The 12833-nt window shown below is 33.2% G+C and overlaps 1 protein-coding gene across 1 annotated transcript; it reads right to left on the bottom strand.

Annotated features, from left to right (window-relative positions):
- Positions 1-4484: 4484 nt before the first annotated feature.
- LOC139871868 (uncharacterized) lies at positions 4485-11309 on the bottom strand. Its single transcript, XM_071859615.1, has 3 exons — positions 10786-11309; positions 5950-6090; positions 4485-4953 (listed from the first exon to the last, which is right to left on the bottom strand). Exons 1-3 carry the CDS (start codon positions 11307-11309, stop codon positions 4485-4487), a joined length of 1134 nt encoding a protein of 377 aa, XP_071715716.1.
- Positions 11310-12833: the final 1524 nt, after the last annotated feature.

Below are 12833 nucleotides of genomic sequence, written 5' to 3'. Positions count from 1 at the left end.
TGAAAAATACGATCATGTCATTACCGCTATTGAAGAGTCAAAAGACATTGAGAGGAAAAGAGAGGAAAACTCACTCGAAAGTGCCTTTCATTCTAAACTCAAATTAAGGTCTCGGAAATTTAATAACGAGAGGAAAAGAAAATTTGAAAAAAAATTCAATAGGAGGAGAAAAACTCAGAACCAGGTTCGGTCAAAGAAGAAAAGGCTACCCTCCACGTGACATTTGTAAAAAGACAAACCACTTGTAGAAAGATTTTTTTCACAAAGAAAGCCACAATGCAATGAATGTAAAAGATTTGGACATCTTGAAAAAGATCGATGGTTAAAACAAAATCATCAGGCAAACTACACGAAAGAAAATTAAGATATACATGAGAACAACAATCAATTATTCTATGCTTGTCTGTAAATGAACTAAGAGATGACACTTGGTTCATTGATAGTGGGTGCAACAACCACATGCCATGAGATAAGAAACTATTTCATAGTATCAACACCTCCGTAAAGTCCTGTGTCAAAATAGGGAATAGAGCACTCGTAGATACTACCTGAACTCGTTCTATTAATGAGGTTCTTCTAATACCAAGCCTAGCAAGTAACTTGCTAAGTGTAAGAAAAATGATGGAGGATGGCTACTCTTTGCTCTTCGAAGATGATTCATGTGTTATTCGTGATAAGAAAAACAACTATAAATTAATAGCTAAAGTGCCAATAGAGAATCACAATTTTTCGCTTTGTTGGTAGTATATCAGAGATACGAACATGAAAGTTCAAGTTGAAGAATCATGGCTATGGCATCGAAGATTTGACCACTTTAACTTTCACGCTCGAAAAATTCTCAAACAGAGAAAATTAGAGAGACTTGCCGAAAATAGAAGAGATCACAAACACATGTGAAAGTTGTATGATGGGCAAGCAACATCGAAAACATTTCCCTCCTGATAAAGCTTGGAGAGCGAAAGGTATAATAGAACGGGTGCACACTGACGTATGTTGACCAATGAGGACCCCGTCTTGTAACCAAAACAGGTACTTTATTCTATTCATCGAAGATTATTCTAGAATGATGTAGGTTTATTCATGCGTGAAAAATTAGAAGTATTATGATTCAAGAAGCTCAAGAATTTCGTAGAAAAGAGTAGTGACCATTATATAAAAACACTAAAGAGTGGTAGAGGAAAACAATACACCTCTATGCAATTCAATAAATTATGTGAAGATGAAGGAGTTAAACGTCAATTCATTGCTAGTTACGCCCCTGAACAAAATGGTGTCTCTTAACGTAAAAAACAGAACTGTAATGGAAATGGCGAAAACAATGATACATGAAAAGGCCTTCTAAACGGTTTCTTGGCTAAGCTGTATACACAGCTATATATATATTAATTTGATGTCCAACAACATTTGTAGAAAACAAGACTCCAATTGAGGAATGGAGTGGAAGGAAACCGTCGTCAAAAACATCTACGAATATTTGGATGTATCTGCTACATCCATATTCCAAAGGAGAAGCGTCACAAGCTCCAAGAAAAATTTGAAAAAGGAATATTCTTGGGCTACAACACATAGTCAAAAGGCTACCGAGTCTATAATCTGAAGACCAGAAACATCGTGATCAACCGGGACGTGGAGTATGACGAAGACGCTTCTTGAAATTGGGAGAAAGACAAAGTTAAAAAACAAACAAATCTACCACGAATATCTATGGAAACTTTAGCTAGACAACCACTACAAATGGAGCATTCTGGTGATGAAAGTACCGGAGAAACGAGCCCTACTACGCCATCTTCTACGACGACAACCGTACCTATATCGCAAGTTGATTCAGGTCCAGAGTCAACACCTAGAAGAGTTAAAACATTGAAAGGGGTATATGAGACTTGAAACTTCACAACTATTGAACCCCAAAAGCTATGAAGTTGCAGCCAAGGATAAAAAGTAGGTGTCTTCTATGAACGAAGAAATCAAAATGATCGAGAAAAACAGTACATGAGAGTTAGTTGATCATCCCAAAGAAAAAGAAATCACCGAAGTTAAGTGGGTTTACAAAATGAAGCTCAACCCTGATGGTTTTATAAAAAAACATAATGCAAGGCTAGTAGCTAAAGGTTACTCACAACCACCAGGAGTCAACTACAATGAAACCTTCACACCCGTAGCTCGATTGGATACTATAAGAGCACTTGTGGCATTAGTAGCTCAACAAATATGGAAGATTTATCAACTAGATGTGAAATTAGCCTTTCTAAATGAATTTCTAGAAGAAGAAATATACGTAGAGCAACCACAAGGGTTCATCCAGAAAGGAAAAGAAGATCAAGTCCTAAAGCTCAAGAAAGCCTTATATGAACAAAAATAAGCACCACGTGCTAGGTATAGTCGCATTGATAGCTATTTCACAAGTTCTGGAGTCAGGAGGTGTCAAAGGGAGCCAACACTCTACATCAAAACCCAAGGTAATTATGACACCCTCATTATTTCCTTGTATGTCGATGATCTTATATATACTATAACCAATGAGAGAATGATAAAAGAGTTTAAAAAAGAGATGATAAAGACATTCGAGATGAGCGATCATGGATTGACGCATTATTTTCTTGGCATTGAAATTAGTCAAGAAATTGAAGGCATCTTCATATGCCAAAAAAATATACATAAAATCTCCTTAAAAAGTTTAAATTATATGGTTGTAAAACCGTAGTCACGCCTCTAGTTGTCAATGAGAAGATGAGAAAAGATAATGGATATGAGAAAACAGACACCTCAAGATTCAAAAGTCTCATTGGAAGCCTACTATATCTAATAGCAAAAAGACATGACATCATGTACGCAACGAGTTCGCTATCCACGTTCATTCAAAACCCTACTCAAATACATTATGGAACTTCAGAAAGAATATTAATTAAGATACTTGTAAGGTACCATAGACTATGGAATATGGTATAAGCCCACTACAGATTCGAAGCTTCATGGATACATAGATAGTGATTGGGCCGGATCCGTGGATGACATGAAAAGTACTTTAGGATACGCATTCACACTTGGATCTGGTGTCTTCTCATGGGAATCAAAGAAACAAGAAACGGTGACACAATCGTCAGCTGAAGCCAAGTATGTAGCAACCACAAACTCAGCTAATCAAGCTATATGGCTAAGAAGAATACTTGAACACATGGGTGAGAGACAAGATGAAGCTACACAAATCTTGCGACACAAGTCACCAATTGCAATGATAAAAAATTCAGTTTTTCATGGCAGAACAAAACAGATTGCCATCAAATATCACTTTCTACGAGAAGTATCTGCCAAAAAAGAGATCAAATTAAAATACTGCAAGACTGAAGAGCAAATTGCAGATATATTCACCAAAGCACTATTAAGACCAAAGTTCGAGTTCTTACGCAACAAGCTCAGAGTAACATCGAAATACATTAAGGATGACCATTAAACTTTAATGTATTTCTAGAATAATCTAGAATTAATTAGTGTTAAGAGATATTTAAGTAGTAGATATTTAGCAGGTGATTACTAGATATTACTAGGCTAGAGAAGCTAGAAGCTTCATCACCGACTTAGTAAGCCTATAAATAAGCAATGGGTCTTGCAAATCGACATGTACAATAAACACAATCAAATTTCACTTAATATAAATTCAACTTTCATAAAATATCATCCATCTTTTCTTCCTATATTACAAAACATCCCCTCTTTATAACACTTAAATTAAATCTAATCAACTATTTTAAATATTTTTAAGGGTTAAAGCTGTAAATATGCTATATACTTTCACTCTTACTCTAATGTAGGCTATATACTCAATAAAATACCATTGTAAACTATATACTTTCAAAAAGTGTGCTAATATGAACGCATTGAACTTGTTAAACGGATAAAACAAAAATGAGCAAACAAAAGTGATAGTATATACTGTAGCTTACATCGAAATAAATCATTTTTGTATATAGCCTACATCGGAACACAAATGAAAGTATATAACCTATTTGTAGTCATATAATTTTAAAGAACAAATGTTAAAAAATTGATTTACAGTTCAGCAGGGCCACCAATACATTAGAACACTTTTTGAAAGTATGTGACCTACACTGGTAATGTATTGAGTATATAGCATATATTAGAACAAAAGTAAAAGTATATACCGTATTTACAACTTTAACCCTATTTTTAATCTACAACCTTTTTTAACAAGAAGCCGTAAAATTACAATATTAAACAATAGATACACGATAGTACAAAAACACTTCTCAAATTTCTTCCATGTGAATTATTAGCGTTTGATGTAGAAACCCTGTATCAAAAATCGCCCAACAAAAACCAGGAAACTAAAAAAGGGGTACCCATCAAATTAATCAAATAAAAAAAATACTTTACTCAATAATACAAACACCAAACAAATAAAAGAATTTCTTTTGGACAAATTAATCAAATTAATTAATTCAATTAGTTAACATAATATTGAGTGCTCCTTAACCAAAAGGGTCTAAATCCTTGTTATAATTTTCCGCTTCTTCATCACCATTCAAGAAACCTTGATTCAACAATATGCTTATAGGATCACCCTCTATCTCTCCTAACCCCAAAAAGAAGTCGCTCGTTTGTTCGTTGCCACCACCACCACGGCCCGGTAACTCGGGCCGATACCCTTGAGGAATACTAGCATCTAATACTTGTAATTCATTTTTCACTTGAGCATTAAGTTGCCCTAACACTATTGTTGACCCTTCATCTTCTGTGGTGGTTTGTTGTTGCGTTTGTGGTTCCGTTTTTGGTGGTTGTGGTGTTCTGGTTGACCCGGCTAAAGCGTTTCTTTGAGTGGGCCATGGATGATTATGTTCAGAAGTGTAGGTGATTACTAGCATGTTAGGATCTGTTCTACTTCTTTCTACTTGTTTTCTTGCTGAGCAACCCTTTGAACTGCTACATCTGTAGTAACCTCTGAATGAAAATCATGATTAATTAATGATTAGAGAAAGTTAAATGATTTATTTTAGAGTATATATTGGGTTGCAATGATACAACAAGTCTACTAGTGTAAAGGAAGGTAAGTTCATTTTCATTTTATGTTGGACAATATATTTTTCACAGATTAAGTCATTAAATTGTAATAATTTTTTTTTTTTTTTTTTTTTTTTTTTTTTTTTTTGTTTTTTGTTTTTTTGTTTTTTCATTGAACAGCTGTTAGGATCATCCAGGGGGACTTAACCACCAACGCGTTCATTTTCTACAAAGTTATACCCGCCCCCAACTGCGTGCCCAGAAGGAAACCTGCACCAATCCGATACGGGGCATGGACGGTAAAACCCCCCTCTCACCTTTACTCCCAACGCGATGTGAGAAATGTGTCATGGGTGTAAATTTATGATAGAGATAAAATTGTGGGTCATTATATTGTAATATACGTAGTACGGAATATATAATTATAAAATGAATAGTGTTCGTATGTATACAAAATTAATGTTAATGGCGTTTTGGGTTAGGATATTAGTGCTAAAGTTTTACGTAATGGTCATGAATTCATGTGTTTCCATGCATGTTTTAACACAAAAGTCAAGAGTATTTAAACAAGTTTTATATAAGTTGGATAACTAGAATATATTGACTTTACCTTAAAATGTGACTTTTTTATATTGTAAGAATACTATTTTATATTATTTTCATTTAATATTTATTGATGAATTGATGAATTTGAACATTACAAGTTATGTAATTTATTCAACCAATCAATTATAAAATAATGTGTACTATACGTTGCTCTATTAATTGTGCCACCCAATGAGAAGCCCAACACATGCTAAACAAAATTGTAGTTGTTGAGCAACAACGAATGAAAAAATAAAAAATTATACATTATAATCTAGTTTATTGCACTATATATTCTTCATTTATTTTCCCTAAATTAAATAAATGAAGGGGTGAATTATAAAGTTGTACCTTGGATATGGAGATCCTTTAATGGGCTTTTGACCATATTTTCTCCAAGCCCATAAATCCGATGGAACCACTTCACCGGTGGATCTACTATTTGCAGGTGCTGGTGCAGGTATGTGCACCACTTTCTTTGCTTGGCTCTTCCTACTCATTTAACAATGGTTGAATTTAGTAATGATGAAAAGTTAAGATTTATAGATAAGTAGAGCTCGGATCTTTTAAAATTGAACATGTATAATTTGTTTAGCTATAACAAAACATTGGTTCAATCCGATATATATTAGTTCAATATGAGGATGATCAAGATCGAACCCACACACATACTAAAAGTTTCATAACTATTAAAATGTTAGAGAACTCGCAAGCTTTAGCAAAAATTAATGCTACATTGTCCTCTACATGATAAAAATGGTTCTAAATATGTATTACTCCCTCCGTCCCATATCTATTGTCAATCTTTCCTTTTTTGGATGTCCCAAATTAATTGTCCACTTTTATAAATAGAAAAAAATAATGTGATAAATTTTTTTTGTGCCCCTACTTTATACATGTAAGACAAAAAGATGGGTAAAAAATAAGGGGTAAAACTGGAAAGTTAACAGAAAAGTACATGTATCAGGTACTTTTTTCTTAAACTGTGTATTTTTTGTCTGGAGACAATAGATTTGGGACGGAGCAAATAGGCAAGTCGTTCGAGTATGAATATGAAACTGTATGGCGTGTTGCTATAGACTACCTCAAGTTCTTCGCCTGAAAGATGTTTTGAGCAGCCGGAGACGTCAACAAACGGAGATCAGTCAGCAATCAATTTGATGAGGGCGAACAAAATACTAGCCAACCCGTACTTGGAACATTTATTCGCTGACGATCAGGGGCGGATATACTATGTTATCCGTGGTTCCACGGGACACCTTTGAAATACGTGATGTAGTGAAAATTTCTTTGGGTTTTTAACTAGTGATGCCAGTGAAGAGTGTAAATTTTTTTGTGTGACACCATTGAAATAAGCCATCTAGTAATTTTTTTTTTTGGGGGTTTTAGCCGGTGACACCAGTGACCACCAATCCTAGATCTAGTGTTGTAAATCCCCTTATTTCTCTCAAAGATCTCATTTTTGTAAGTTGGTCGAGACGAGATGTTCATCTCTCAAGATTTCTCAGTCAACGGGGTCAATCTTGGTTAAAGCCATGATTTCTCGAATTTTCTTGCTCAGTTTTCGGATTTTCTTGCCCATTTCTCGAATTTTCTCGCATAATCTAGCAATTTCTCCGGTTTTCTCGAATTTTCTTGTAAAATCTCATAAAAATTTATATAAATATACATATATTTATCTATATATTTATATGAAAAAAACTATAAAGTCAACGTAAGTCAACGTCCGAGATCTCCCCGAGATTTATCCAATATGACGAGATCTCCCAAAAAATGTTCAAACGAGATCTTCCCGAGATCTGAGTTCTCCAACCTTGGCTAGATCGCCACTGCTGACGATCGAATCTGGTATACACCTTGTCGGGGTCTTAGCTGAAAAGACGATAGAGTTCGGGTTCATCCGATGCTACTTCATCATGTAGCTCATTCGACGAAGTCTGTTGTCAAGTCCTCGTAACCCAACATAAAGAACAAGAAATGTTCAACCTTGAACAAATGTTAGGCATTCAAAGTCCTTAACAACCTGATCAACAAATGAGACTATGTAGTATGAAGAAAATATAGGGTGAAGGCTCCCAAAATTTGCGAGCTATCATCATTTTAATCGTATTGTTTTCATACGTACTCATATTTAGTTTATTTAAAATCTCAAACGCTAAACTTAAGGGGCTACAATTATCACTTTTATACTTGTTTTAAAAACACACCAGTTAGTACAATTTTAAAGGGTTTACTATGGGTAAAAATAGACATTTAAAATTTCCCTGATCTTGGTCCTCCCAATATAAATCTTCAAGTTCCAGCACCGACTAAAACAAGATATATTTTTTTTGAATAGTGATTTTTTACAAGTATATTTTAGAAATCTAGTTTTTGAAAAAAAATATTTATAGAAGTAGTAAAACCAGCATTGTGAATGCCGTTTTTTCACTTGTTACACAATACTGGCTTTACGAATGACAGCTTGTGCCTACATGACACCACTTTCAACCTGTGACCTAGTTTTTGGCCACCCGTACCCTAAATCGGCATTTCAAATGCCGGTTTGGTCTGCTTTTCTGACAGTCGCTGAAATCGACATTCCAAATGACGGTTTGTGCTGAACTGCATAAATGAGTAAGTTTTGATGTGATTTTCATAAAATTCACTTCACTCACTCAAAAATGTAGACCCTTCCGCCGATCATTGTCTCATTCGACGTGTACTACGGTAGTCAATTTTGTAATGAAAATAAAGTTTACGATTATACTCGTGGTTCGAAAGCTTCGTTCCAAGACATTGACGATAGCGACTTTAGTTTACAGGACTTATTAGCATTTTGAAAGAAAATGTACCATTCGAACACATTGACGTATTGTATTATGATTGTGTTCTGGAATTGTTCGCTACGTACCTTCGTACCAATGAACAATGGTACGGTATAAAAAGACGTCGATGCGTGTTCAAATCGAATTTCTCTTTACTTAGTTTAGAAGATAAAGAAACTTTAGGTTGATGTTATATCTCCGAAAATGCCGAAGATGGAGAAGACGAACCCGCTGTGCCTTTTTACGATACTCATGGGCGTTATTATACGGATTTCGACTAAGAAACCGTTTGTGTAATATTTTTAAATTTTTAAGATTATTATGTAATATTTATATTTTTTAGAACTTTAATTTATATAAAATAGTCGTATTTTGTATAATAATTATTAGTCGGTTTCAGTAAAAGGTGACAACATCAATGTTTATAATAGATCCTTCGCATGTGGTTATCCTACGTGTCATATATCCGTTGCTGAATGTTTACTAAAACCAACATTCTCAAGGACGATTTTTGTACTTTTCTCTGACATGTCTGCAAATCGGCCTTTCTAAGGCTGATTTTTGGATGTGGATGCACCAAAACGCCAGTTTTTGGATGTGGATGCGCCACCGTCCCCGATTTGTAGAACTTAAGAAGAATGGATTATATTTTACAACTGATCCACAAAACCGGATCGTTGTGTCGGAAGGACTTGCTCAAACCGAATTTCAATTTGAGCATTATATTGTGGATTTTTCCGAGCAAAAAAATACATTCATAAATTTTAGTCGGACATACATAACCGAAGAACTCATTCCACAGAATCATTTTCAACGTACAAGATCTTAGATCGGCACCCACATATCGGTAAGACATTTCATTTAACGCCATACAGTTAACTTTTTGGTATAGTGGAAAAGTGGTTCTAAGTGATGTATCATCACCACTTTGCCAATCATTTCGAAATGCAATTCCACCACACCAATCAAAATGAACCATAAATCTACGAAATTTAGCCATTATATTTAATGATTAATGTGTTTAGTGTTTTTGAAAATTAACTGATTGAAAAAATGTTGAATGATTTTGGAGATCAAGAGAGTTTAGTGTGTTGAATACATTCAACATACGAACTCTATAAATAAAGACCTGCAAATTCAAACTAAAATTGATTGTAATAATACACTAGGATAGAATTGCAGTCCTGCAGCAATGGTTCAACAATAATGGATTATATATTAGAAAAGTACTGAAAACTGGCGTTTGGAATGACGGTTTCAGTACAAATAGATTTGTATTGAAACTGGCGTTTGAAATGCCGGTTTCAGTACAATCAGCTAGGGCACACGTGGGATAAACAGGCAATCCTAATACCGGTTACTGATGATTAGGACAAAACCGGCATTTACAATGTCGGTTTTACTACTTTTATAATTTTTTTTTTCAAAACTAGATTTGTAAATGCTTGTAAAAAATGACCATTAAAAAAGTCAACAAGAGAATGATGTCCTGGACTAAAACATGTTCTCTATTTCGCAAAGGCCTCTAAAATCACGAATCACATATATGACATTTTTTTTTTTTTTTTTTTTTTTTTTTTTTTTTTTACGTTAAAATAACGATAACATTAAAAATAACATTTTTTCGTCAATAGTTGAACAAGACGACCTAAGATACAATCGAATAAAAAACATTCCAGGGCTCGAAAGAAGTAAACAACCCCTATTATTAAACAAAGAACAAAAGTTAACTAAACCTGAGCCTTGAGTAACTAGATCACTAAAACGATCACGTAACACATTCAAAATCAAGAATAAATACGAAAAAACCAAATCAAACTAACAAATGACAAACAACACATTACAACAAAAAACTTTAAAATTTTTTTCTATTGAAATGATATGTTTTTCTGTAAAATATTGACGACATAATATATCGTAACACTAAAAAATTTATTCTTGATATGATATGAATAATTCACATATTTAATCAATTAATCATAGACAGATAATTATACTAAACTTTTAAAATAAAATTTACCATAAAGAATCTTTTGAGATATAAAAAACTTAAATTTCTATGATACATCATTAAGATTTAATCATATATATGTCATTCGATTATTATTTTTATTTAGCTTATATAATTAACATAAACATCTAATCTATATATATATGTACCTATCATGTATGTATAGCCGGGATTAAAAAAATGTCATCGTAGTTGTGAAAACGAGTAAAAAATTATATGGAAGTATGAGTAATGAAGCAATATGCATATGATCCTATTATATATTAATTCATTCATTCATTTGAAGCAGTTTCCCATAACAAAGAATTAAATTAAATATAAAAATACAAATATAAAAAAATTATAAATGCAAGGTATCTCGTTGTTTACCTTCTTTTGATGGCCGGATTTCGTGGTGATGAGATCTGTAAGGTTGTGCTAGTAGAAGCTTCTTGTAACCCACGTTTAGGTGCAGAAGAAGAATTTGAAGAACATGTTACCATTTCATAATTTGATGTTGTTGTATGATCAGTTGAATTTGCAACATTTGGTAATATTTGCACCATCTTTGAAAATATGTTACCATTGTTTTGATCAAACCCTAATGGTATTGATCTTGTTGTTGTAGTTGATTTTTGTTGATCATTATCCAAACTTGTTGTTGTTCCAAAATAACATGGAGTTGATGATGTTCCTTCATGATTAATAAGTGGATCTAATAAAAGATTTGTAAAGCAGGGTTGACGAAAACCTTCATCATGATCCTCAATTATTGTTGACTTTTGGATCATTTGTGATTCGTGATCAGGTTGATCAAAGTATTGCCAATCTGAAACAATCCCCGGAGGATCGATCGAACTAACATAGCCTGGCCGGAATATATCCGCCAAATCGCCATAAAAATTATTCTCCATTACGATATACTCTCCTTCACTAGTAGCTGAATAGCGAAAACCTTATCCAATAAACTTCAACAACTTATCAAGAAAGTCAAAAAATTCGTTGTTTGACAGTACATTTGAGTCCTTACTTTTTTGTACCTAGAAAATGAAGATTAACCTAGATGGGGTTGTTTGTTTTTGGCTTATATCATGTGGGTTTGAGTTAGTTTTTGTGGGTGACGAAAAAGACAAAATTTTTAGGGTTTGAAAAGAGAAATTAGTAGCTGACTTTTGATTTAGAAATTAGAGAGATGCATTATGATCAGATGACAGTTCTATTCCATACTCAAAGAGAAGGAGAAAAGGGTTAGTATAATAGATTGATGATTAGTCAAATGGAATTTTTTATTTTACTAAGATATGTGATGGTGTTATTATATTGGTTTGTTAATATACATTCAAGATTATGTCATATTTCTTTATTGCTTATTTATTCGTCTTTTCGTGTTGTTAAAGAGTTCGCTTTTAATGTTTGGGAGAAGATTAAAACGACGAAATCCACCTTTGATAAAGTGTAAATGGTGAAGTGATTATTTTGTTTTCATTAAATATACAGCTAATGTCACATCTCACATACTCCCTCCGTCCCTATATTATTATCCACTATTCTATTTTGGAATGTCCTAAATTAATTGTCCACTTCCATAAATGAAAAGGAAAGAAGATATTTCATTGGTGGATCTGGAGAGAGAAGATGTTTCATTGGTGGAGAAATGAAGTTAGTAGGATTTTCTTAAACTTTGTGTTTTTTGTCTGGTGACAATAAATATGGGACGGAGGGAGTACTATTTAGAATGATACAGATTTTTTTTTTTAAATTGTAATATTTATAGAGTATATTACAAAAATGGTTTTTCAAAAAAATTATAAAAATAGGAAAACCGGTATTTCAAATGCCGGTTTGCAACGTGTCACTTCAAACCGGCATTTCATATGCTGGCGTACGTACGTGACATTTTTTTTTTTTTTTACAAGCTCGTTATAAGCTCGTTTTGTTTTTAAATATTTTAAAGCTTTTTGTTTTGAAAGGTTTGAAAGATCGATATATTTTGATACGGAGTAATACATATAATTAATTAAAGTTTACGAGTATAAAACTTTTATAACACTTACATACTTCCCTGCACGCAAATAACTGCAACAAGATTACACTATCTTGTAATAATATATTTATTATATATTTCATTACTAGTCAAAACACTTCATTTTTAACATATGTGCATACCCAAAAAGTTCCCATAACGTGTGTTGTTACGTGAGTGTTGAAATCAGCAGCTAACTTGGCAAGTCCGAAATCAGATACCTGTGAAGCAAATAACAAATTACAAAATGAAGTTCAAAACCAATTATTGAACATGTGAGCACAGAGAAAATGAACTGCTGACAATTTGTATCTATTTCGTTCACATTACATAATTCTACATGTGTTAATTCAATTCGATATATTTTGATACGGAGTCATACATGTAGTTAACTAAATTTTATGAGTAAAAAACT

The sequence above is a fragment of the Rutidosis leptorrhynchoides genome, chromosome 1, assembly GCF_046630445.1.
Source record: "Rutidosis leptorrhynchoides isolate AG116_Rl617_1_P2 chromosome 1, CSIRO_AGI_Rlap_v1, whole genome shotgun sequence".
NCBI classification, from domain to species: domain Eukaryota; kingdom Viridiplantae; phylum Streptophyta; class Magnoliopsida; order Asterales; family Asteraceae; genus Rutidosis; species Rutidosis leptorrhynchoides.
Note: the sequence above shows the minus strand (reverse complement) of the source record. Positions and strands in the feature narration are given on the sequence as shown.

What these genes read in the sequence shown, in the direction of transcription:
- LOC139871868 (XM_071859615.1), bottom strand. Translation starts at nt 11,309, where the DNA reads ATGGAGAATAATTTTTATGGCGATTTGGCGGATATATTCCGGCCAGGC. An exon ending in AATCCGGCCATCAAAAGAAG is followed by an intron (nt 6,091 to 10,785) that starts GTAAACAACGAG and finishes TTAAATGAGTAG; the next exon opens with GAAGAGCCAAGCAAAGAAAG. An exon ending in AAAGGATCTCCATATCCAAG is followed by an intron (nt 4,954 to 5,949) that starts GTACAACTTTAT and finishes ATTTTCATTCAG; the next exon opens with AGGTTACTACAGATGTAGCA.